This window comes from Mustela nigripes, chromosome 1, assembly GCF_022355385.1.
Source record: "Mustela nigripes isolate SB6536 chromosome 1, MUSNIG.SB6536, whole genome shotgun sequence".
In the NCBI taxonomy this organism is placed as follows: domain Eukaryota; kingdom Metazoa; phylum Chordata; class Mammalia; order Carnivora; family Mustelidae; genus Mustela; species Mustela nigripes.
In genome coordinates, this window is record NC_081557.1 from 144551114 (window position 1) to 144577829 (window position 26716).

The 26716-nt window shown below is 36.1% G+C and overlaps 1 protein-coding gene across 2 annotated transcripts in view; it reads left to right on the forward strand.

Moving 5' to 3' along the window:
* Positions 1-26716, forward strand: part of PDGFC (platelet derived growth factor C) — a 206200-nt gene that overhangs the window by 135996 nt on the left and 43488 nt on the right. For both annotated transcript variants that reach the window (XM_059374687.1, XM_059374698.1), the window contains one exon: positions 9675-9855. In XM_059374687.1, coding sequence (XP_059230670.1) covers positions 9675-9855 — 181 coding nt within the window. The remainder of the gene's footprint in view (positions 1-9674; positions 9856-26716) is intronic.

Sequence of the window (26716 nt, forward strand, 5' to 3'; positions counted from 1 at the left end):
TTTATTGAGCAGCTTATCTGTTAGGAACTTTTGTAAACACTTTATATACTTTCTTTTATTTGAAACTCACAACAGTCTCGAGAGTTAATGAGTAGTTTCCACATTTTAAGGAAGAGGATCTGGAGAGTTTAAAATCAGTTTGCTGTATTATAAAGTATTTATTGAGCAGCTTATCTGTTAGGAACTTTTGTAAACACTTTATATACTTTCTTTTATTTGAAACTCACAACAGTCTCGAGAGTTAATGAGTAGTTTCCACATTTTAAGGAAGAGGATCTGGAGAGTTTAAAATCAGAGTTCTTAACAGTGAATTAGGAACACTGACACTGAGCCAATGGTAAGTTTCTGCTGTGTTGTTTAACTGGGTAGAGACAGTAAGGCATAATGGTTAAAAACACAGGCTCTGAAGCCTGGAGCAAGGTTCCTATTCCAATTCATTACTCTTAGCTATAATGGCTTTGGCCCTGTTGCATTATCTCTCTGTACCTGAGTTTCCCCATTTATAATATGGGTATAATATGGGTAGCTATGGAGAGGGTTGAGTTGGAAGATTGAATGAGTTAGTATTTATAAAGTATCTGGTACATAGCATGTACTACATAAAGTTTGCTGTATTGTGGTGATTTTGTTTTATACAAATATTGTAGAAGTCTTATTTCTTAAGCATTATAGTAAAGTTGTGTCTTTTTGTCCTTTGGTATATTATATACATTTCCTCATATAGTGTTTATAATTTATTATCGTATTTATTACTATGTGTTGTTATAATTCTGTGAGAGACATTTCCCCCTATGCAGTTTCTGGTATTTGCTGTTATAAGGAAAAATTGGTGATATTTGTATATGGGTCCTATTTTTAGTCACTTTACTGAAATCTCTTCTGTTCTGAATGGTTTTTAAAAGCCATACCCCACACCAACTCATATCAAATTTACCTTCAAAATATAGAGAGCATATAACCATTCTTAGGCTCTCCCTCCCTTACCATACTCTAAGCCACTCTATCTCATATGTGGTTATTTCCAAGCTTTTCCAGTGTCAGTGCTTTACCTTACTGTAGTCTATCCTCAAGGGAATCTAGTATCAAACTAAGGATCATTTTTCTCTTCTCTTCTCTTTATGACATTTGTTTTCTTTTCTCTCATAGCTAAATAGATACGCCCTCCCCTCAACATACAAACAAACAGACAAACACCTGAAGATAGTGTGAGAATGGCCAACAGTGTCTTTATTCTAGCTTTAAATAGAGTGATTTCAATTTTATTTAATTTAAGACTCTCAGTTAGTTTCTGTTAAATAATTTACACCATGATTTGAAAGTTTCCTGCTAGTCACATTTTACTCATGTTTTTAATCTAACTAGTTGATTATTTCACATTGTTTCAGCATTTATTAATATGATCCTACAGTTTTTCTCCTTTAATCTTCTAAAAGGTCAATTTTGCCTTCATCTTCATGTTCACGAACTAAATCCACATTTTGTCACGAAGTATGCCATGTTTTAATCGACTATTGGATGATATATGATGAGCTTTTATTTGGTATTTTTGTGTTTCCCTCAGTTTTTAAGTAAAATTGTCATGATTTTTAATGTTTGATTTTGCCAGTTGAAAGAATATGAATACCAAGTTTTTCATTTATTAGAGATTTTAAGTTTCATTTAACTTTCCAGCTTGATTGAGGTATAACTGGAATATAATATTGTGTAGGTTTAGGGTATACAATGTGTTGATTTGCTACACCTGTATATTGCAATGTGATTACCACCACAGAGTTAGCTAACATCTTCATCAGGACACAATTCCGTTTCTTTTGTGTGATGAGAACATTTAAGATCTAATCCCTTGGCAACCTTAAAGTATATAATATAGCATTATAAACTGTATCCACAAAATTTAGGTGAGTTTATTTTGTTATTAATATAGGTAAATACCTGCCATTTTCATTTTTTTACAAGTTCTTAGATATAACCACGGAGTTAGCTAACATCTTCATCAGGACACATAATTCCGTTTCTTTTGTGTGATGAGAACATTTAAGATATAATCCCTTAGCAACCTTAAAGTATATAATATAGCATTATAAACTGTATCCACAAAATTTAGGTGAGTTTATTTTATTAGTAATTTAGGTAAATATCTGCCATTTTCATTTTTTTACAAGTGCTTCTATATATAACATTGAAATTGTATGTTTCCTTATAGTCAAATAGAACTCTCCTATAAGTCCCATACCTTTTCATCTTTCATTGACAAGTGTTTGATAATCTTTTCAGTTTCTTCTAGAGCTATTAGTTCACTTTTTCTACATCAGTCAATTTTGATAACTTACATTTTCCTCGTAAGTAATCATTTCATTTGGCTTTTCATGTTCATTAGCATAAAGCTACATAAAACATACAAAGTTTGAATACATTTTTCATCTGTGATTATATCTTCTTTCTCACTACTAATTCTGTAAATTCTTGATTATATTCTCTCTGTCTCCTCCCCCGTCCCCGCCCTTCTCCTTACTCCCGCTGTCTGTGTCTCTCGTTTTTGAGAACCAGCTTTTGGTTTTAATTCTAAATTCTAATTTGGGTTTTGAATATATCTCTTATGGTCTCTGTCTTCATTAGTTTTCCCCCTGTGCTTTGTTTGGCTTAGTTTTTCTACCTTTTATTTGGTAACAAGAGAAATTTAATCTGTTAATTTCCTACCATATACAATTCCACCATGAACAAATAACTGTTTCTCATAGTAATTTTCATGAAAATTACTCCGTCGGTGTGTTGTCAGCCTCTGAAGCATGCTTAGTGGTTTGACTTACACATTTTCTATGTAGATTTAAAACTATCAATAAAGAACTTAGAGTAACCAAAAGTAAATACACTAGTACCCCCCTTAACCAGTGTTTCGGTTAACGGGGGCAATCTGAGGTCTGGAAACAGATGATCCTCCTTCTGCTGTATCATCAGGTCAGTAGAACAAGTAATAACACTACTTCACAGTACCTACGTCATTCACCTCACTTCATCTCATCTCATAGGTTTTTTATCATCTCATATTATCACAAGACTGGTGAGTACAGTATAATGAGATATTTTGAGAGAGAGGAAAAGACCACAGTCACGTAGCTTTTATTTTAGTATATGATCACGATTGTTCTATTTTATTATTAGTTATAGTTGTTAATGTCTTACTGTATCTAATTTATAAATTAAACTTTGTGACAGGTACATATGTGTATGAAAAAACAGTACATATGGGGTTTGGTACTGTTTGAAGTTTCAGGCATCCATTGGTGATCTTGGAACATACCCCTTGCAGATAAGGGGGACTACTGAATTACCAAATTAATTTAAACAAGTATCAGTAAAATTGCCAAGTTGACTGATCAGTTGTATTTGAATGACCTTTACTATTTCTTTAGCCATTGAATAAAGCCATTTAGCCAGTTTGAACAAAGACACAAATTTTTTACAATTAGGTCTCAAAATAAAGCAAATATAACTATCTATCTAAAATATATTACACAGTGCAGCTTAGAACTTAAGGGTTCTGAAGTTAGCCTGTGTTCTAGAGTTCAGCTGCCAATGTGGAAGCCTTGGCTCTACATTTAGCTGCTATGTGACCTTGGCCAAGAATTTAGTTTTTCTGTATTTTATAACCTGAAAAGTGGGCAGAGTCACAGTATCAACTTTTTGTGATTTTTTTTAAGGATTAAATGAGTTAAAGTATAAAAAGCAATCGATAAATGTAATTATTATTAATATCAATATGTGTATATTGAAAATTTATATGAAGATTTTGCTGTTTATAGGAAATCTACAGGATAGAATCTAAAAATAGGAATCTAAAACGTCTATTCTGTGTACGAGTGGTATTCTGCTAAACCGAAGTATAATTCAATAAGCACTGCAGAATAATTGGCATCTTACTAATTTTATTACCTTTCCCAACAAACTAGGGCTCCAGGCGACACTGCAGAGCTGGGTCTTTTAAGATCCACGTCTGTTTGTTGGCAGGGTTTTACACTACTGTCAGGTTCGGTTTTCTTTAGTTTTCATTAGTTTGAACTAGAAACAACCTATTTTGCCGGACTGGTTTATTTTTGTTGAAGGAGGCTGGCTGTCTGACAATTATGTTTACCAGGGAATTTATTTCTCTGGTATACTCCTTACAGTTCTGGGGAGTAAGAAAGCAGTCCTCATACCCTCACAGTTTTTAAATTCCCACATGAGAATGAAAATTTTGTCTACAATACCAGACTTGTTTGTTCAACATAAAAGAACATAAATCCTCCGTGGGTCCCCAGGGGTTTGTTAGAGAAAGGGAGTGATCATTATAAACCACTTACCGCTGTGTGCTCTGTATCATGTTGCCGTGAGAAAGTGATGTTTGATTGGCTCATAAAATAGGTTTAGTAAATCCTTTAAACACTGATGTGAGCAGTTGTGCATGTTGGAAATTAATACCTGAGAGTGTATTATAGGGATTACCAAGTCTCCAGAACAGTCACCTGGGCATGCATAGATTTTTGTGTGTAAGGAAGATTATGTTTTGTGATTTCACTTTTATGTGTCAAATGCTGCTTGGTTTTACCATCTCCCTTTCGTTTGACTGAGGCCTGCAGACATATTTCTTCATTGTTTTCTCTCTTCTTGATGTTTTGAGCAGTGCTATGGTATATAAACCAACCAACTTCCACAGTGAATTCCATCTGCAAACATTTTATCAGAAAAAAGAGAAACTTCAAATTATTAGGGAAGGCAACTAGATTTAACGCATGAGCTTTTTTCCAACCACATTCTATATATCCTCAAACAATTTAAAGGAAATAGAAAATTAAGTGTCAGTGATTTTTGGTTTCGGTTTTTTTTATTTTGCTGATTAGATAGCAACAGTGAAGCTTGGGAACAGTGTACAGGTAGATCTTCACTGCGTCTATTTTACATGATCTTAAATATAATTTAAGTTTTTAAAAAATGCAGTTTTTGTAACCATATCCTTTAGCAAGGGGATTTACTGTTTTGATGAAAAGGGAAAACTAAGCTTCAGTAAATAATGATGTTACTGATACTTTTCAGTTCCACAGACATCTAAACCATCATTGAGTATTACCATTGAAATTGATGGTGGAAAAAATGAGTGAAATTTAGAATTATATTGTTATAGGACCCCACTTCTGAAAAAAATCTTATAAGTTCACTGTGAAAGAATTAGTAGCACATGTTAGATTCTGCTGTTTTATAGGCAAGAACACAGTACTTTTTTAGATGTCCATTTCATTTAACCTTCATGGAATGTTAAAAAAAAAAAAAGATTTTTTTAAAGCACTGTGGTAAATGTGTGCATCAGGCTTGTATGAGGTATAAGAATTAATTGCCAACTGTCTAACTGCAAATCCAGAAATTGTTATATAGATTAGTGGATTTTTTTTAATGGCATCAAGTTAGGTAGAAAATCTTCATGAAAAAAGTAATAATGTGCTTCTAACTGTTATTTGCAGGACAGTGATTTTTGTAGCAAAATGTAAATAGAGCCAAAGTTAGGACTTACTTGTTCCTTAAAAACTTAACATATATAATCCAGCTGTTTTGTGTATATAATCTCTTTAAATACTTCTAAAGAGCTTCCAATCAGATACATACATAACAATGTTTATTTCTTAATAAATAAAAAAGTATATAATAGTAAAAACACTTAATGTGAATTCGTGTAGTTCTCTTGCATGTGGCCTTTTTCTCTTAGGATGCTTCTATTAGAAAGATAATAGTTATTTTGAAAATGGACTGAAGTAAATTTTTGATGCTTTGTGTTCCGTCCAACCAGTTTGCTGAAATGACTGAACTGCCAAACCGGAGGGGGGTGGCTTTCAGTTTCCGTCGTCTTTGAGCTTTCTTTGGTATCTGGCACTCCGGGCGCTGTCCACCACTTCTGCTGCTGGTGGATATTTCCCTTCCCTCTTCGCTCCGTTCTGCGGCATCAGTCACAGAGGCTTTCCTCACATCCCCCCTAACTGCTCCTTTTCAGGATGTTTTTGTTACAGGCGCTCTTCTTTCTACCCCCATTTGTAATGTCCTTGTTTCCCGGCATCCTTCAGATACGTGAAGATTCTGTTCTCTGCCCGTGTTACTTCCTCACGGAAACCTCCACAGCCATCCTCTCTAAGGGAGGCACATTCAGATGCCTCCATGGGCGGGTACTGCAACTAGGTGATGATCGATCTGGGCATTAAAACAGCAGCAGCAGCAGCAGCAGCAGCAGTAGCGGCAGCATAGAACGTAAATGGGCATCTTTAAAAACTTAGAACATGTCCCATCCAAAGCTATTTCCGCCTGGTCCCAACCTCAGCTGCTATGAAGGAATGAAGGTTCAGTGTTCATTCCTTCATTCACCAGATAGCAATACTGCTCTTATTGTATTCCTGGCACATAGATGTTAGGGATAAGGCAGAAAATGGAAGATACCACCTCTCCTGGAGGTGATACCAATTCCGGAGATCTGAGCAGTCATACCAGGGCTAATGATATTTAGCATTACCAGATCTTTAAATTTAATTAAAAAATAAAAACAAAAAACAACAGCAACAACAACAACAAAAAAAAACAGAAATTCAGACTTTCCTGTGAAATTCCACTTTTTGCAATGTTGATATAAATTTTGGAAACATAGAGCTTATTAAAACTGCGCTGACCTGTTTGCAACATTGGCCTACAAAATATTCCAACATCTGCCTCTGAAGTACCCAGGCCTTTCCACCTACACTTATTCTTCCAGCTTGATCTTCATCTGCTTCTTTGTTTCCTGCCCTCCACTCACCGCCCACCATGCCTGGCCCCCTCTTTCTGCATCTTACAGATTGTACTTCTCACTCCAGTGCGTTTCCATTTCCCCTCTTTTCAGCCCTGGTCATTCAGTACCCACTGACAGACCAAATGTTCCTTTGTAAGCTGACCCTAATCTTACTGTGTAGAATTACTCCTACTCTGCCAGTATTCCACAGTATTTCCTACGCACTCTCATTGGAGCACTTACCAAAGTGTTTTATGGGCCCTGAGCCCAAAGAAGCTATAGTTTCATCTTTGTATCCTAAGAATCTAGCTTTGCACCAAGTCAGCGCTTCATAAATGCTTACAGAATGATTGAGCAGGTCTGAAACCTGGCTTTCTTCGAGCTCACAATGGTGGTAACCTACATTATAGAGGTTTAGGCCAAAAACCTCCAAGCACAAAGAGATACTCTCTGAATAAATGCTTTGTTTCATGTGTAAACAGTCTTGATGTAAAAATTATCCTTTCTTATCACATGGTAGCTGTCCACTTCTGTACCAAGTACATCGGAAATAACTACTTAGGTCTGTTCTACCCAACTCTTCTGACCTTGAGCACGCCGCTTTTCGGTCCCACCACACCCATACACCGAACTCCTAAAATGGTGATATTGGTTGACTTACACATTAGTCATTGATGACCCCAGACTCATCACGTAGAGCAGATAGTCTGATCTTTGTATTTGAGTTTTATTTATTGTTTTCGAGCTCCAAAGGTTATATTAAAAGTTCATGTGAAGGTGGGAACAAGGGATGCCGGTTGGAGAGGAAGGACAGCTTTATTGAACGGCAGCTGTGTGCCAGCCCTGTTTCAGGTACGACACAGGTGTGCTGTCTTAAGACATCCCTGTGAGCTAAGTAGCTTTGTCGTCAATGTAAGACCAAGGAAAATGAGGCTAAGACAAGTTAAGTTACATGTCATAAGACAGTTCTGGGTACTTCTTCAGGATGAAGATGAATAAACAGAAATTGGCCTGTTAGATACTTTGTATATAATTTTCACCAATTTTTTTCTGTAAATTCAATACTGCATAAAATGTATTATTTTTAGTTGTCTAACATCTGCTGAATTTAGATTTTTGGAAGAATCCATTGGTGATTTCAACCATGTCAGACCTACCTACCTTTTAAGAAAAGTTTTGCAGTATCCTATTTAGTTTTCTGAAATAAGTTTATGGAAGAATCATCTATTTATGGGCACAGTTGTTTAAAATATAAATACAATGGCATGTGTGCTATAGAAACCAGAAATTGCAAAGTGAGTTCTATGAAAATAGTGGATTTAAATACATAAGGACACATGCACAGTTACACTAGGAAAACAAAAGTGGTCAGATGCTTGCATCTTTTAAGTAGACTCATTGTCAATATGACCATTATAGGTACAGGTGAATATGTTTATGTTTAACTGTTTTAATTGTACAAATAGTATAAGCAGTGTTCCTGTTCATGATATGTTTTTCCAAATAGTAGTTCTTGGTAAAGTTCCAAACATGGAAACTTTCCTCAACTTACTCAATAGCTTAATTTCTGGAAAATTTGGTTTTAACTAAAACTGCAAAACATATTTGTATGTGAGATAATTATTAGTTTCCAAACTCAATGAGCTATATCAAAAATTTTGCCATATGAATGTCTAGTGAACTGTTTGGAAAGCTCAGAGAACATGGGGCAGAGACAGACTTCTTAGACTTCCCATTGTTGTTGGACTTCCCATGGTTGAAATCCCTGGACCTTGCCTATTACATGTCGTAGTGCCCACCTCACTCCTAACTTCAGTATAGCTGAGAATGCCTCTACAGGTCACTTCTGAAACATTTTCTTAAGAGACAATACTGCTCTTCAGGAGTACCACTGACTGAAGCCTTCCGAACCAAAATTAACATTTGCTGGCAAAATATTATTTATTCCTTATGTTTAAGATACTGTGTGTAGTGTAGTGTGAACTCAAAGAATATAAAAATCAATTCCTTTCTTCAAGGATTTAAGAGACTAAGAAAATGGATCACGTGTTGGGGGCGCCTGAGTGGCTCAGTTGGTTAAGTGTCTGCTTTCAGCTCAGGTCGTAGTCTCGTGGTCCTGGGATCAAGTCCCATGTCCCACTCCCTGCTCAGTGGAGCATCTATTCCTTCCTTTCCCATTGCCTCTCCTCCCACTTGAATGTGCTCTCTCTTGCTCCCTTTCTTTCTCTCTTGCTCACTCTCCCTCTTTCTCTCAAATAAATAAAATCTTAAAAAAAAAAAAAAAAGAATAGAAAAGGGATCACTTTCATATATAGTGAATATTGAAAATAAGTGTTTATCACAAACAGAAAGATGGCGATGAGCTGAGAACAGCAGAAAGGTCTCCCAGAGGCAGACTGGTACAAAGCAAGATTTGAAGGATGTATGTGTAAAGATGTGGCTCTAGAAAAGCTTGCGGCAGATCAGGAAAGGGAGCCAGGGAGTCTGCCTAGGGTGAAAGCGTTACTGTCAGAAAGTAATGGGCAGTGATAATAGCAATTAAGATTAGAGTAAAACTGTCATATCCATATGGAAATTAAATGGAATAATTCACAAACTGTCAGCTATGGTTGCTGCATACAGAATATTTAAGTGTTGAGATGGCTGTTCAGTGAATTTGAAGTTCATTAACAGTTTTATGGAAGGCTTAGAGTAGAAGATTCATTTTCCTTTAACAGAGAATGCATTTTCAGTTGTATCTCTTCTTTGGACTATTTTATTATATTTACCTAGTTAAATTTGGAATGGACCCCTGGCTCTGGTCCATAGATAGATTCATCAGACCCATGATCGTGGACTTTGAATTGTTACAGTAGCAGTTCATAGGACTTTATGTCTCTTTTGTCTTTGTGTCTTGCAGGTATGACTTTGTAGAAGTTGAAGAACCCAGTGATGGAACTATATTAGGGCGCTGGTGTGGTTCTGGAACTGTGCCAGGAAAACAGATTTCTAAAGGAAATCAAATCAGGATAAGATTTGTATCTGATGAATATTTTCCTTCTGAACCCGGGTTCTGCATCCACTACAACATTGTTGTGCCAGTAAGTATCACTTAGAGATTTCCTTATTTAATTGAGTTACTGTTCTGTGTACTTATTTTAAAAAGAATCAGGAAAAACAAAAAACAAAGACCTTTCCTTCACTTGATTTTTTCTTATCCATAAACATCACTGTGGTATCACAAATAACTTGAATTCCTTACTATAGATCATTAGTCCGGTGAAATACCTTTTGCAGTGCAATGAGATAACTTGTTTTTTACAACTTTTAGGAGATTGCATCATATCCATTCCTTCGCAGCTCACTGATATTTCAGTATTTATGGGAAGTTACATATGTGGGTAACATTTTCTCCTGAAAAAAAAAAAAAAGGGAAAATCTGTCTATTTATTACTCATAGCATTTAGATCACCATCACAATTTGGACAGTATAATGTCTTCCTGAATTTCAAGTTTGAATCATATTAAATGATAAAATACGATTTTAGTTTTCTGGCTTTTCTGGAGACCTTTCTTATATGATATTCCTTTGCATTTTGCTACCTGTTCCTCTCACTTTAAAGATGGAAACTTTGAAGCTTAACACGGGATTGTAATGGTTCTAATTTTCCAATTCACCTGTATATTTGGAATAAATACATTGCAGAACTAGAAAGCCAGCATGATTTGACATTAATGCCATTTTAGCTAGATTCATGTCTGTAATTGCGTTAGAAGTTCATGTTCTTAATTTGCTGTCTTACTGTTCCCCTCCAGTTAAGGTTGGCATCCTTCCTTACCTGAACCTTCCGAAAAATATTTTTTTAATGTGTTGTTTATGACTATGTGCATAACCTTTTTCTTTTTATTGAGAAAGATAAATTCACTCTTCTTTTTAATGTTACCAATGTTAGAGTAAAATACATGTTAAGAAGTAGTTATCTCCATTTTCCTACTTACCCTGCTTAAATAATATTTCTGGCTCTTTTGTTTCAAAAAAGATGTTTTGAAATTATCACGGGAATTTAGGAAATCTACTTTGCCTAATTATAATTATTACTATAATTTTAGTTATATCCTGATTGCTTGTACCCTTTATTTCATGCCTGGGGCATACTGAACAACCAAAAAAGGAAACTTCACCTTAACATTACAATATGAATATAATATACAAATTTTAATATTGATTCCATATTTCCTAATGGGCTTCACGAATTGCTAGTTTGCTGTGTGCACTGTTCTTATACCCAGAAAAAGCACAGGTTTTAATGCATGTAACCCACACCCTGTTGTGTTGCCCATGTGCCTGCTGGTTTGCTAAACCTTCTGTCAAAATCATTGAAGATCTTATTTTCTATGTTATTTTTTTTTTTTAAAGATTTTATTTATTTATTTGACAGAGAGAGATCACAAGCAGGCAGAGAGGCAGGCAGAGAGGAGGAAGCAGGCTCCCTGCTGAGCAGAGAGCCCGATGTGGGACTCGATCCCAGGACTCCGAGATCATGACCTGAGCCGAAGGCAGCGGCTTAACCCACTGAGCCACCCAGGCGCCCCTTTTCTATGTTATTTTAAATGGTGATATTATTGATCATATTTAAAAAGCATACTAGGTGGCATCTTCGTATTTGTATGAATACTTCAGAATTACTGTAAGCAATATGAGAAAAATAGTAAATGGGTTTTCAGTATTCTGGGTATGATGAAAAAATAGATACAAATGTTTAAAATAATACATAAAATAAAGGGTATTTATCCCAAACGTGTGACAAAAATAAATTTGAAGCTGAGAAGATATTTATATGTTAAATAAACTGTTCTTTTCACATTGTATTAATTTAGATGTTTATAGCTAGCAATTCGCTATCATGCTACAAATTAATACATATATTAAGCTAAAATAGATGTACATATGTCGACACCAAGGGTTGTCTTTTCCTCATTTTATGACTGCATGGGTTAGTTAGTTGGATAACCCAGGAGCTGTGCAGATTAAATAAATCCATATCTCATGTAAAGATAAATGTAAAGGAAATTTATAGTGTAGTACTCAGTTCTGGGTCCATTACAGGCTCTTAATAAGTACTTGAATGCTGAGTTGATCATACCGCTCACCCCCTCCAGCTTAACTAACAGATGATTCGCTGACACCTGGTATTTTTATCACTGAGCATAAAGCAGGTTCCTGAGCCTTGAAATGAGATAAAGCATCATAAGGATCTGCAGTAAGTATTACCCATCCTCTTGATTCAAAAGGGCTCTGCCACGTGGTTTGATCTGCTTCTGGAGATTTATTGTGATTAAGATCAGAAACTGCTTCTGAGAGCCTTTAGAAGAAAGCTGTGTCACCGGTTACATCATTAAAATTAAATTCAGTGCATTTTTCAATAGTTGCTGTAATCCTTTGATAAAATTGCAAATGTGGGTTTTGGTAGTCTGTGAATTGACATTCTCCCGGCATCTACGGTGCCACATTTTGTGTGGTACCCAAGTTGACTCATGATGGGCTGCAGAAAATGGAGATATGTAGAGATACGACATAGGAAATATATTTTTTTAATTTGTCTCATGCTTAGGAAAAAACAGCAGCCATTGGTCTGCAAGAAACAAGATAACGTGACAGCATAGTCCTGCATTGCCTAATAAGGTGTGATTTGGTGATCTTAATTTTGCCAGAATGTTTTCCAGGCTGATTATAGATACATGATTTTTGTAATCTCACAAGCTTCGGTTCTGTTAAATTTATTTTGGCAATTTATCTGCCTTTTCTTCACCTCTCCTTTGTCTTGGTTCCATGCTTCCCTCTCTCCCACACAGCCACCCTCCTACTGTCCATGATTCCTGTAGAAAACAGAGATTTAGTTAGTGAAAATTTAACAAGTGGTTTTGCTGTTAAGCCTTCCAGAATGTTTTGAATTATTATTGTGTATTGCTAAATGACATCCTTCTCTCCATGCCTCTCCTCCCCACAACGTTATTACTAACAGGGCAACAATCCATCAACCTTATCTGTGTATCAATGAATGAAAGCCCAAGGGAAGAAAGTTTGCCTTTTCAAGAAGAGACTTAAAAGTTCTTCTGGCATTTGCTCAAGGGCATGTGCCCTCCAACCCCTGGATCATCTCTGATTCCCCACTCCCCCAGGATTAACTTCATAATTAGCACACCCAGCTTCCCAGAGGCATTGGTCTAATTGAATGCAACCTGCCACAGCAAAATAGGACTTTTAGGGACCACTGGCCACATTGGTTTCTTTATTCTGTCATGATACAAATGATGCAATGATGCGAATCCCAAGTCCTTAATGGACTATTAAGTTGCGGAATTGAGGTTTGCTGCTGAGCGCCTAGCACAATGCCAGATACATTGCAGCTGCTCACTAGTACCTCATGGAAGTTCAGCCAGTTCCCCTCAGAGTTGTCTAAATGTGGAGCTGCCCTGACTTTCATTGACTCTGTTCCCCTTGTTACTGCTGTGTAATGTTGCTGATTCATAACCTAGAGCACTGGTGAACTGCAGTAATGACAGCAGGTATTCTCCAAGTCATGATATGGGAAAACTGGTCTCTCCCTCTCTCTGTCTCTGTCTCTCTCGCTTTCTGGTGGGGAACGGAACATTTGGAGTAAAGACATTGGTGCGTACTTAACGACATTATAACCATTACTGTGTATAATCATACTTTCTGCTTTTTATAATTAACTTCATATTTTGCATCTATTCAAAAACCAACAGACTTTGAGTTTAATCCATTTTTTCCCTGGGACAATTATGGAGAAATTCTATTTTAATATTCTTTATAGTTTACAAGTAAGGGGGATCACTCTGCAGCCTTCTTTGGAACCATGAATGGATATGTCTGATTCTAGCCAACCTTTAAGGTTGGTCGATTCTATACCAATCTTAGACAGTGTGTATCTTAGCAGTAGTACTTTTAAAATTTTCAGAAACGGTGTTGCCATACACATGTTGTCATTAAAAACCAAGTTCACCTTTGTCAGATGATTTACCCACTCTTTTCCCCAGACTAATGAATGAGACCGCGTATAGGTAAAACAAGAGATTATTTATTACTTCGAATAAAGTGATGTTGATTTAATAAAGATTTTTTGTATTCTTTTAGATGTAGTTACCCTGTTTTTTTTTGTATTAAGATTTCAGTGTCATTTTCTTGATTCCTAGATACCTTAGAGTAAAACATAAATAAAATTTATCTTTGCACTTTACTATTTTAAGTTGATATTATAGGCTGAGTTTTACTTTAGAAAAATCTTTAGCATAAGATGTTTACCTGAAATTGTAGCTAGTTGTTTATAGCTTTAAAAAAAAAAATACTGGATTCACTGTATAAGTTTAAAATGTAGCATTTCAATGTTATTTTCAAGAATCATTTATGGAAATAATAGACTCCCCAATTATGCCCCATTAATAAAGAAAGAAAAATAAGTCCATGTAAATTGATGCCAAACAATATATATGCAGCTTTTATGCTTGTGCATAAGGAGTTAATAATGTCTTTGATTTTTTTTTTTTTTCCTTCATGCTTAAAAAAAGGGGGGGGGAGGCTGGTAGATTAGCAGTGAGAGATTGTTTGGGAAGAAATGAAGCAAAACTGAAATAAAACAGTGCAAGCTTGTTTCTGTTTGGAGGCCACACACATTGAGAGCCCAGCACACATTTCGGATCTCTTACAAAGAAAATTTCTTGTTTAATTTTAGAGTAATTTATAATAGATTATGTATGTTTTACTCTGTGTACTATAGTGTAAGCACCATTATTTTAAAATGTTAAAAAATCTACAAAGCTGAAAAATGGCATCTTTTCTGCTAACATCAAAAGACCTTATTAAAAGTGTATTTGTAAAAAAATAATAATAATAAGTCTTAATATAAAATATTGCATATTTTAATCAATTACTTCAAAAATTACTTCAAAAATTGCTTATTTTTAAATAAAAGATACAAATCCAAATATGAATATTTTTAGTGGTTTTATTCTTTGCATATAGAACTATTTCCTCTTGAGTATATATTGTTTGTAATATATATGTTTTAAAATGGTTATGAGATGTGGGGATTTTTTTCTCTCTCTCCAATCTGGTTAAAATTTTGAAGAATGATTAAAACACCATTGATTTCTTTTAAAACACTGTTGTTGAATATACTGTTTTGTCAGGAGTTTTAATCTAAGCTTTGGACCAGAAGTAATAACACAATATTTTCAGCAATTCATTTATTTGCATTTTTCATGTAATAAATGGATCGGTCATAGATTAAGAGAAGTACATGTTAAAGCTACCGTACTAATTGACTCCATATATTTTTATCTTCTTGCCTTTATTGTCTGAAAAGAGGAGAGTGTGGGGTGATGAATGAACTGAAGGCTCTTTTAACTCACAGCAACCCGTGAAACTCATCTTTTAAGTTGCTTTTCAATTTTTCCTGTTCTTTGCTATTTTCTTTTTTTCACTGGTTAGCAACAGTTGTTTGGACTCACATTTTTTTTTAATTCCTTTTTGTAAACTTATACCCAGAGATTAAATAATGCTAGAGAATGGCATGCAAGTATTGTAGCCACTTTATAATCCCAACTATGGGTTTTCCTTAATAGTGATTTTGTAAATGACTTGTCCAGAGTTAAGTCAGTGCCTGGCCAGTATGCACTATAGAATGGTGTATGGTTTCTGTGGGGAAGGCTTAGAAGGACACTTGATGCCTGAGGTGCCATTAAGGAATGCATGACTGATTGCCAAAGTAGTTATTAATTATGCGGGATACAGAGAACAAAGCAGCTCAGTGAATATTAAAGTTGGAGGGAGAAAGGAGGAGGGGGCTATTTTTTCAGTCCCTTCTGGCATGTGCCAGTAGGTTATTTCACTGTTAATATCATGTAAGGAAAAGTCTTAACTGAAGGCCAAATTTGCTTTTATGTTCAGGTTAAGAAAAATTCTAAGTAACTCTCAAACAAGGTATCAAGTTCATTTTCTTAGAGGAAAAATAAAGCAGCACACCTGGAATAAAAACCCTTAGAGCAGTATCATAACCCCAACTCCATAGCTCCATAGGAAGCAAATTCAGTGTTAGACTGTCAAGATTTTTTAAAAATTGCAGATCTTCATCTGCACTGCATTCCTATATTGTATTAAACCAGTTTTAATGAGTGAAAAATTTAGATTGTAAACCTTTAAAATAAATTTTTATTTACCTTAAGAGAGAATTAAGAGAAAAAAATTGTTCTTTGAATTTTTTGTAGTATTTAGAGAATGAAAGAAGTTATTTCAAGTACTTCATGTCTATACCATCGTCTGAAACACTTTTTGAGTGATTAGGTTTTTATTAAAATATACAATGTAACTGTATATTTATGCAAGGAGTCTAGAGATGACAGTATTTTATTACATCAAAGAAATTACACAATTGCTACAGAGACTAAGCTTTTCCTTGGCTAAGAGCTGTTTAATGTATTTTTCTAACAATTTCTACCCCATGGACACAGTGCTCTCTTTCATGTGAAGATCATGGTCTCTTTTCCATTTCTACTGACTCTTTTTGTTCCAGTTAATTCCTAGCTACCTTAGAAAGAATTTCACAGATGGTGTGATTTGTAGTTAGAAAGGAAAAGGCAGTTGGTGCTACTGCAGGAATGGTAGACGACAGACAGACAACTGAGTTGAAATACAAAGGGTTATAAATAAGAATTTAAGAAAGCTTGAAGTTTGATGGACTCATGTTTTATATCTAAAGCCACAAAGACTTAAAAGCTTAGAGTTAATATGGCCCCAAACCTGTGGAATTATTCTCTAGAAGTTTGTTGCAACTGAAAATGATAAAATAAATGCTTTGTCCTCAGTAACCTCTTATATTTTCCTGTTAAGTTTTTCAATAGGCATTGAAGAATTATTTGAGGAGATATTTTGTTGTGAAAAAATTAGAAAATGTATATGGCATTGCCCTAGGTCTCTGAGAACTTACCTTGTTTTGAGGGGGAAAAATGTAACACACACACACACACACACCCACACACCCTATATACCTATATAAATACACTACATGAGTAAGTGTAATATAAGTGGTTTGGAATGATTTGAAGAAAGAGAGGCAATTGGTGGAAGCAGAGGGATATTATAACTCTCAGATTAAAGGAAAAAACAAATGGTCAAACAAACAAAAACCCTGGGAGAGGCTTAGTATAGGTTTGATATCAAATATATTATTAAAAATCCCTGAAGAGTTTATTAAAAACAATATTATCAGATGTCAGAGATTATGATTTTCTTTATCTGGAATAGTGCCCAGTTATCTGCATTTTCATCAAACATGCTTGGAGATTCTGATACAAGATGTTCTCACGTTGAATTTGTGGTGAGAAATTGCTGTAGACTATAAACTAAGCAGATGCAAAGGTTTTATTACAAGATGTTGGGGAGATACTTTTCATTTTCAAACAAACATGAATATTTGGGAGGAGCAGATTAGAAATTCTGCATGAATATTTTCTTACTAATCTACCCATATGTTCTCTGGTTTTTTTGGTGGCTTTTTTTTTTGTTTGTTTGTTTTTTTGTTTTTTTTTACAGGATTGCGAAAAAAAAAAGTGGACCTTTCTCATAGAATTAGATGGCTAGATTTCAATTTGGTAATACTTGCATTTATTGTATTGACTTTTCTAAGCTATGTATTGAAGCTTATCCATTCTGTCAACTGCCAGTATCTCTTACCAGAATAAATGACACTCTGCCTTCTTTTCTAGTTCAACAACCAGCTTGTCTGATAATTCACATAGGGCATAGCTCTAGTACTGAGACACAGTTCTAGACTAGATCTTCATTTGTTCTGCAGTGTAAGGCACTATTATTAGTAAAATAAGATCGTCCCAATCATCAAGAAATCTCCTTTCAATCTCCTCATAAACGTTTTTCACATGTCATTTTAATTTTTGTCTGCATTACAGCTACACATAGTTTTAAGACACAAATATTTCTCTGAGGCTTGTTACAAAAATAGCAGTTGCCCCCACTTTCCTCTGCAAACTATTTTCCTGTACCTTGGAGGCAAGTGCTTCCAGTTCTTTTAACCGGTTCTTTTAGAATTGAGCTTTCTACCTTCCTGTAACATGCTTTTGTTGTCGCTTCTTGATTTTTTGGCTTTAAGAAGGATCTATGATCATCATTGACTTCATTCTCTGGAGGGTGAGGTGTTCACTTTCTTCCACTCTCCTGCGTTTACCACATGTGCAGACACATCCCATCACTGCCTCCTCTAGTGTATCCTGATTCTATCAAGATCCAAATCCATTGTGTACATTATGGTGACCATGGGATCATGGTTCACAGCTGGGCCATGAACTATAATAGGACTGTGTTTCCTTTCCTGCCTTATTCTACTTCATTTTCCCTAGAGTTGTGTTATTTTTTTGGTTTGCTTAGCTTTCTATGTATTTATCACTCATTCACCCCCAAACTGTGCCTCTAATTGTGTAAATCTCCCTCAGAAACAGCCAGACACATTAGTGTTTTCTTATAATTTTATCGATCAAAAGAAATCTCTGCTGAAACAATCTGGTCTACTTCAATTTAGACTGATTACCATTTAGACCTGCCACGCAGCTGTCATCCTGGATGGGGGGGTCTCCCCCACGCCCATCCCCACCCCATCATTATCCTGAGTATTCCCTTTGCCATTTTCCCAGATTAGATCCCTTGTTTTCAGGATCTCTTGTTTTCTTTCTTGTTCACTTCCTGTTTAGGAAGAATGTAAAACCCCCCATGAATTTCCTGAGAAAAAGGAGCATCAGAGGTAAAATTTTGTGGGCTCAAATAACTGAAAATTCCTAGATGGATACCTCGCTAAGACTAGAATTCTAGGTGACCACTTAAAAACTAACTGGACATTCTGTGCCTGTGGATGAGTTTGTTGACTACAGGCTTCGCTATATTGTGAGATGGCAGGGTCAGTTCCTTGAAAGCCCCCTGATTCTCCAAACCTTCTTTTCTAAGGGTATAATCCTGGCTGCCAGTTCTCTGAAATGAGAGCTCAGTGGATTAAGACTGAGAGTCTCAGACATTTCCTCAACCCCCTCCATACTCCCTTATTCACAATAATATCACTGCTCCCAACTCTGATTCGGTTCCCCAGTCCCTATTTTATTCTGTTCGGGAAGCAAATTTGAGCAGGGAATAAATCCATCTTCTGCCACTACAGGGAAACCGATTTGGAGTGTCAAACAGTGTCATCATTTTCAACCAGTGTTCCTGTTTTTAGTTCCATTGTCCTTCCTACTTCCACAAGTACCTGTTGCCACCAGATCCCAGAGCTTTTTTGTTGCTCTTTCATGAAAGTCAGGTCATTTCCTGATTCTGTCCCCCGGTAAATTTTGGCCCACTGATTCAATGACCGCACCTCTACCTACCTTTCAGTTTCTTAAATTTTATCACTGTTGACTCCTTTCTGATTTTCTTTGGCCTTAAAGAATTACGCATTTAAAGAAATACCTCAGGGGCGCCTGGGTGGCTCAGTGGGTTAAAGCCTCTGCCTTCAGCTCAGGTCATGATTTCAGGGTCCTGGGATCGAGCCCCACTCTCTCTGCCTGCCTTTCTGTCTACTTGTGATCTCTATCTGTCAAATAAAATAAATAAAAAATCTAAAAAAAAAAAAATACCTTCAGAATCAATCATTTTAGGAGAGAACAGAGCTAAAATCACCACCTTTTATTCCCTCTCTTTGTATAGCAGTGTTCTTATCAAACACTAAGTTTATATTTGATCAACAAAACACTCGGAATCTCTTTACAATATATTGTAGGCATAGTATATGCCACATGCCATGCTCTGTCATTGACTTGAAGGAACAACGCCATTATCTTTCCATGCCAGATAAAATATACTCTTGTAGCAGTTGCTTTACATGATTATGCTATCACATTTCCTTAAAATTTTTTTTTATTAACCTATACTGTATTATCTGTTTCAGGGGTACACGTTTGTGATTCATGTCTTACACAATTCACAGCACTCACCATAGCACATACCCTCCCCAGTATCCATCACCCAGCCTCTCTATCCCTACTACCTCCTTCCCCTCCAGCAACTGTAGTGATCTGAAGGGGCACGTGCACCCGAATGTTTATAGCAACAGTGTCCACAATAGCCAAACTATGGAAAGAGCCCAGATGTCCACATTTCCTTTTTTAATGTTAGGGAGGCCTAGATGAGACTTGGTATTGATTAGGTATTTAAAATATCCTGAACTCTGTTTTAATATTAGTATTATGTCCAGGAGTATACACTAACATACCAGTCCTGGTTCATACATTTTACATGTTAGTTATAAAGAAACCAATCATATGATTCTTACCTTTAAGAAAATGCTGTCCTCGTAAGTAGTCTTCATATATTTATCCATTTGAGTAATGTTATTAATGTATTTGAATGCTTTGAACATTAAAACTGGAACTTTAAAATTTTTGCGCCTTTCTTTAAGATGACTCAATTGTTATTTATTTAAGATTACTTTGAAATCACAGGAACCTGATTTTATTTACAATATAACCATCAATTTTTGCATCCTCTTAGGACAAAACTGAAAGGTATATGAGTATAGTTTTTAAGAGGTTAAATTTTGAAACTGAAGTGTATTGTAAACATTTTTTTGGAAAGGGAGTACTTTGATACCAACTTGGAAATAGTTGAATTAAGCAGAAGAGAATGATGAACATATATTGAAAGAAGTACTAGGCTTGCTGGGCGCTTTTATATCCTCTAATCCCCATAATGCAATGTTATCACCATTTTAAGATGAAAACTCAGAGAATATCATATATGTAGAAGTGAGGATATTAAGTAGGGCTTTCCCAATTCTGTGTAAAACCAGGCTGCCACTGGGCTGATTTGGGAAATACAGTAGGAAGATCACTGATGAAGGGAAAGCAAATGTAGGATTTTCTCTCACCATCTTTGCTTTCTTATTTAAACACCTAAATAGGGGCACCTGGGTGGCTCAGTTGGTTAAGCATCCAACTCTTGGTTTTGGCTCAGGTCATGATCTCCGGGTCACGAGATAGAGCCCTGTGTCAGGCTTCACTTTGGGCTTGGAGCCTGCTTAAGATTCTCTCTCCATGTGCCCCTCCCTCAACTTCCTCTGGTATGCTCCGCCTTTTGTGCGCTCTCGCACGTGCGCTCTCTCTCTCTCTCTCTCAAAAATAAATAAATAAATATTGGAAAAAAAAAACAATTATTATTTCTGTTGGGTTATGATGTTTTGGATACTTTAGCACCTTGAGAAGTTGGTGAACTATATTAGAATTTATCTTTTTTTTTTTAATAAATGATAGTAGTCATAAATATTGAGGATTATATTTTACTTTCTGCCCATAGTTACCTTTAAAATGCAAACAAGATGTAGTTCCTTTAAAAGTTACTCTCAAAGCAAACACATTTTTTAAAAAAAGGTAAAATTGCACATGGAGTCAGTATTTTGCTGATTATATTTCACTTATCCGTCAGATCTCATCACTCTTGAAAAATGACACAATTACTTGTGAGTATCCTCACAGTCTTTTCGGCTCCAAAGAATTTTTCAGAGTTGTGTTATTAAGGAAACTTTGAAGGCTAAAGTGTACACAGAGAAATAAGAAAGTAAAATTGGAAAAAAGCCTAATGAGGAAAACAAGTCTTAATTGGACGTCTTCTATCAAGCATGTCTTTAACGTTAGTGCAGTGAAGAATAGACGACCCTTGGCATTTTGAGCTTGAAATCAGACGGTTTGTGCACAGTGACTGAAATAGAGTAAGAATTCGATAGTCCTTAAAATGAATTGTAAAGGAAACACACATCTTGAGGGCTAACATACAAGGGGAATGCTCCGTCACAGCTGTTGGCAGGGTGATGCCTGTAGGCTGCTGAAGGCCCCAGTGAACTGAGGCCTCCTCCCTTGGGAAATTCCGGAATCAGGATGTCTTTGTGTCAGTGCCCCAGGGCAGAGGTCTTGTCTCTGCCTAGGTGTTTCCAGTCCAGTTAAATCAAACCAGCTTTTGTTTAGGTGAATAAGAGCTGGTGTAGAAATACCTGCCTGGTACCTTTCCTTGTGTTTCTCCACGGCAAGTAGTTACTCAGAAGAAGGATTAACGCTGTCATCTGTTGCCTTGAAGGACTCTATGAATTATCTTAAATACTTCCAAAGCAGGTTTGCTTCAGAAAGCCAAGGTTTATGTGAAACTACCCCCTCCACCCCTGGACCCCACCACCACCTATGGAGGAATAACAGGAAAAAGCAAGATGTGACAATTACCTAAGACTCTAAAATAAAATCTGAGAAAGGAATTGGAAATAGGTGTGGATAGCTCCCAGGCAGCCTAGGCAGTGTCTAATGCCTCCTCTGAAATTGTGCTTTTAAATTTCATAGCACTGCTAGAGAGGAGAAATAACATTCTGATAGGGTTAAAAAAAAAAAAAAAAGGCACTTTCCTGCCGGGTGTAAGTTAATGAAATAGCATGAACTGTAATTAGTTGTTTTAGGAAAAGACATGTGAAAGACAGTGAATTGTTCGAGAGACGCTGCATGCCAAAACTTGACTTCCCTTACCTAAGAGAAGTGGTATTAACATATATGACACATCCTTTGGGTCAGATGCTTCAGAAGCTGTCTCAATATTCTGACACACATATTTTCCTTTCTTTTTGGAATATGATGAGTGATGCTTTGTGGCATTCTTGTCCCATTACTGATAAAAATGATAAAAAGGAACTCACGAATCCACCCAGGCATACAGTGCTTTGTTTTAAAGACAGGGGATCCTGAGTTTTGCAGGGTCCTGAGTTCTCTCCAAATTTCATGTTGACAGGCTGCTTCATCATCCTTTGGAACTCCCAAAAGGTTTAATATTTTATGACTACATGGTGAGAGGGACACATTGGACTGAAGTTGGTCGTTATAATAATACTGAATGGGAAGGTGTTTATTCCTACTGCATATTTAAGTGACTTTACCAAATGTGGGGACGATGCTTTTCATTTATCCACAGCTTATGTTTTCTCTTCCAGTAGGATTTCTGATTACATAAAAGGGCTTCACTGTTTCCTGTGGTTTGCCACAGGCTTTATTTGGCATGATGGCAGGGCATAATTTCATGTCATGGAGCAATTTAAGAATCTTGACTCTTTAAAAGGACATATAGTCTTTTGGTAAGATCTTGGACTTTCTGCTGTGGTGCCTTTGCATTTGGTTTTCACAACTTTGTATTACAAGTTTGGGGAAAGTTGCAATTCAGCTTACATAAGGATTCAGTCATTTGACTTGGCAATACAGCTAATCTTGTATTTTAACTGGAAGTTTGTATTAAGCTGGAAAATAAAAAGCAGTTTACCTAAATAAATAATAACAGTGCACGCCATTTCTTGAACATCTGCTATTGTACTGGGTTCTTAATATATGTCATCTCATTTATTCAGTACGATAACTGAGAAATTATTTGCATCTTACCTAGAGAAGGTATGCTCAGAGAAGGAATGCAACTTGCCTCTGGTTCAGAACAAACAATTGTACAAATAATTATAGTCAAACCAAGAATTTCAGCTATAGCCTAGAATATCTCCTAGTCAACTTTTGTAGGGTAAGAACTTTTTTAGCACTTTAATTTTGAGATCATTGTAAATTGATGTTCATTTGTAAGAAAGACCATCTATACCTTTGCCTCATTTTCCTCAAGGGTAATAACATCTTGCATAACTATATGCAGTACAATATTACAACCTAGAAAGTAACATTGATACAATCCACCAACCTCAAAAAGAAATTTTTGAATAAATAAAAATACACAACGCCTTAGGACATGTTCAATGAAAGTGTTAGATGAAAAGACTTTCATAAGCAAAAATTGGAGGAATATTTGATTAGTACATAGTTTTGTTTTGTTTTGTTTTTAATGGCTTAATCAAGAATACTAAGAACCTACATTCTGGTATCACACAATGGCTTCTGCATTCCAATTTAGGTCAGGAGGGAAATTTTTATTCTAAACTGTATAATCTCATAATCTTCATCTAAAATTCTGTGTGGTGCAGAGCCATTTTTGCAGCTTAAGGTAGAACATCTATCATAGATTAAAGATTACAAAATCAAAAATAATTCCACAAATCACTCTTCTTGATGTGGGATTCAAAGTGAATGTGTGAAACATAAATAGTGACTATAAATAAATCCATGAATAAGGCTTTTCTGCCTCTGAGACAGAGATTAATGAAGTTTTAGGATGCTAAGAGCTCAAGATATAATCTATAGCTTTAAACTGATGTCAAGAATGAGAATTGATTGCTTAAAAGCCCTTCATTTCTCCAGAATAGATTGATGACTTTAGTGCTACTAAATCTGCTCTCATGCAAAATTTATATAATTTGGTTTCAACAGGTATGGTATGTGTGTGGGGGGTGGGGGGATTTACATATTAAATGTAATTATATAAGATATAAAAGTTAAACTATTTCAAAATCAAAAGATAGTAATGTGTATGATATTTTCAAGATATTTTTTAAATTTCGAAATTCAGTGGAAGCCAGCTTATGGACCCATGAGAGCTGATAGCCAGCCTGTTAGATGGCTAGTATGGTTCAGAGGGAGAATCATGAAAACCGCACATATATTCTGTAAGCATTTAATTTCAACTTCACTACTCTTCCTTTAGGGCCAAAACCTTCGTTTTAAGTAGGAGTATGCTGATTGGAGTCCTGTTGTATTTCTTCCCCAAATCATAGCCATCATGCCTTAATCATGACTTTTGGTTTGGGTTTAAAGCAATTTAAAGAGCATTTAAAGCAATCTAAGTGCAGAATTCCTTTAGGATTTTAGGAAGTTTTCCTCTTCTATATTTGTCTCCCTCATACCTCCTTGAATGTAAGCATTTATTTTAATAGTAATTCATTTTATATGCGGTCCTTCTGTAGCATTCATCTAAGTCTTCTATGAGGCAACAAGTCATAGTTGATTGAATTCCTAATATTTAAACAGGAATAATTACAAAGATAAGTATTACTGATATAAATGGCTCCGGGAACAAATACAGCTGTCTCTTGAGAAGTGTAAAATTCAACTGGGGGAAGCAGGAAGGTGGCTGAGAGCATTCTGTGACCTATAAATGTATCACTGAACCACGTGTTTTGCGTGCATGGGAAGTTAGCTAAACCAGGTCGGGTCAGTGACACTCAGTTAAGATGACCATTACCCTTTGCTCTGTTTTCCTGTGGTTTCTGCCTGATAGTATATCGCTGGAATATTGTAAATAAAAAATATGTTAAGTAGATAAATAATATGTATTTGTATATGTAATACAATAGAATTGTTTTTAAGACTATGTGTGGCCCTATTTGGTAACGGGTAACTGTGCTTTGGGGTGGGTATCTAGATGGGTAATAAGTGAAGACATTCAATGCATTTTTATCCTCCTCTGTAATTCTTCCGGAGGAGATTGAGCTTCTTTATTTTTCAAGCCGTAGAGAACAGCGTGGCAACCTGGAGAAGTCACTTAGTTGAAGGAATGTTTTCTAGGAGTGGTATATCCTTTACATGGAATCCAAAGGAAGACGTGTGAAGAGATAATTTTATTGTATTGAAAAAGCAACATGGCCAACAGAAACTATTAGAGAATCAGCCAAGTAATGGAGCGGCAGGGTTCTCTTTGTCTGCCTTTTCTCCCTCCTTCCTTCCTTTCCTCTCTCCCCTCTTTCTTTTAGCCTAAGTGCTCCCTTATCCTAAAACTACTTTGTGACTTGTGTTGTGTTCAAAGTCAGTTTTCCAGGTTTTTGTCTCTACCACCCTGTGTTGACTTAGCAAGATGCCATGCATCTTTGTTTTTATTTTTTAATTTTTCTCTAAGTTAAATTGATTTCTCAGTTCAGATCAGGTGTTCTACTTTCTAAGAGACGGCATGTGTTTCTGATGTCGAGTATGCGCAGCTTTGACCATCTCCTTGTCCGAAGGAAAAGGGCTGGTGGAATCTGAGCTCCAAGCAGCTATGCCGCCCGTTTCTCCAGCAGGTCAGCCTCCCCGTGACTGTCAACAGATCAAGCTGAACAAACAGAGTTTAAAGTGAGCTCTGGTTTATTTTCCTTACGAGCCATCATGAACACATAGACAGGAATGCTTGGATAGAACAATGTTTGGTGATGCAAATTATATCATCTTTATCAGCGGTAGTGTTTACTCCTCTAAGTTCTGGCGCATTGCTTAGAACCTTGGTTACTGACCTTGACCGAGATTCTTAACTGAGGCCTCACTGCAGAGGAGTCATGTCCCTGTGACCTTGAGTGCCACAGATCTGGCTCGAATTCTCACTCTTCCACTCAACTACCTTCATTATCTTGGGAAAGTTTTCCTACCCACAGAATGTGAATGACGAAAGTTTCTGCCTTATATAGCATTGTTTGTGAGGATTATTAGCTCAGTGTTTGGCATGTAGTAGTCAATAAATGTGTGTTACCTTTATTTTAAAGGTCATTTATTATGACCTTTAGTAAGACACTATCTCCCTAAATCATATTATGAAAACCTTAACTTTAATACATGAAATTAGTGTTTTCTTTTCTTTCCTCTTGTTTTTGTTTTTTTTTTTTAAAGAATCCCAGTCACCATGTACTAAATTGATATCACAATTCACTAAATATATTACAGCTTAAATTTGAAAAATCTGATCCAGGTTGTAAAAGATGTATCATTTATAAATAAAAGAATACATCTTTTGGGCATTTTAAAAAATTTATTTATTTCTTTATTTGACAAACAGAGATAACAAGTAGGCAGAGAGGCAGGCAGAGAGAGGAAGGGAAGCAGGCTCCCTGCTGAGCAGAGAGCCCAATGCGGGGCTCGATCCCAGGACCCTGAGATCATGACCTGAGCTGAAGGCAGAGGCTTTAACCCACTGAGCCACCCAGGTGCCCCAAATAG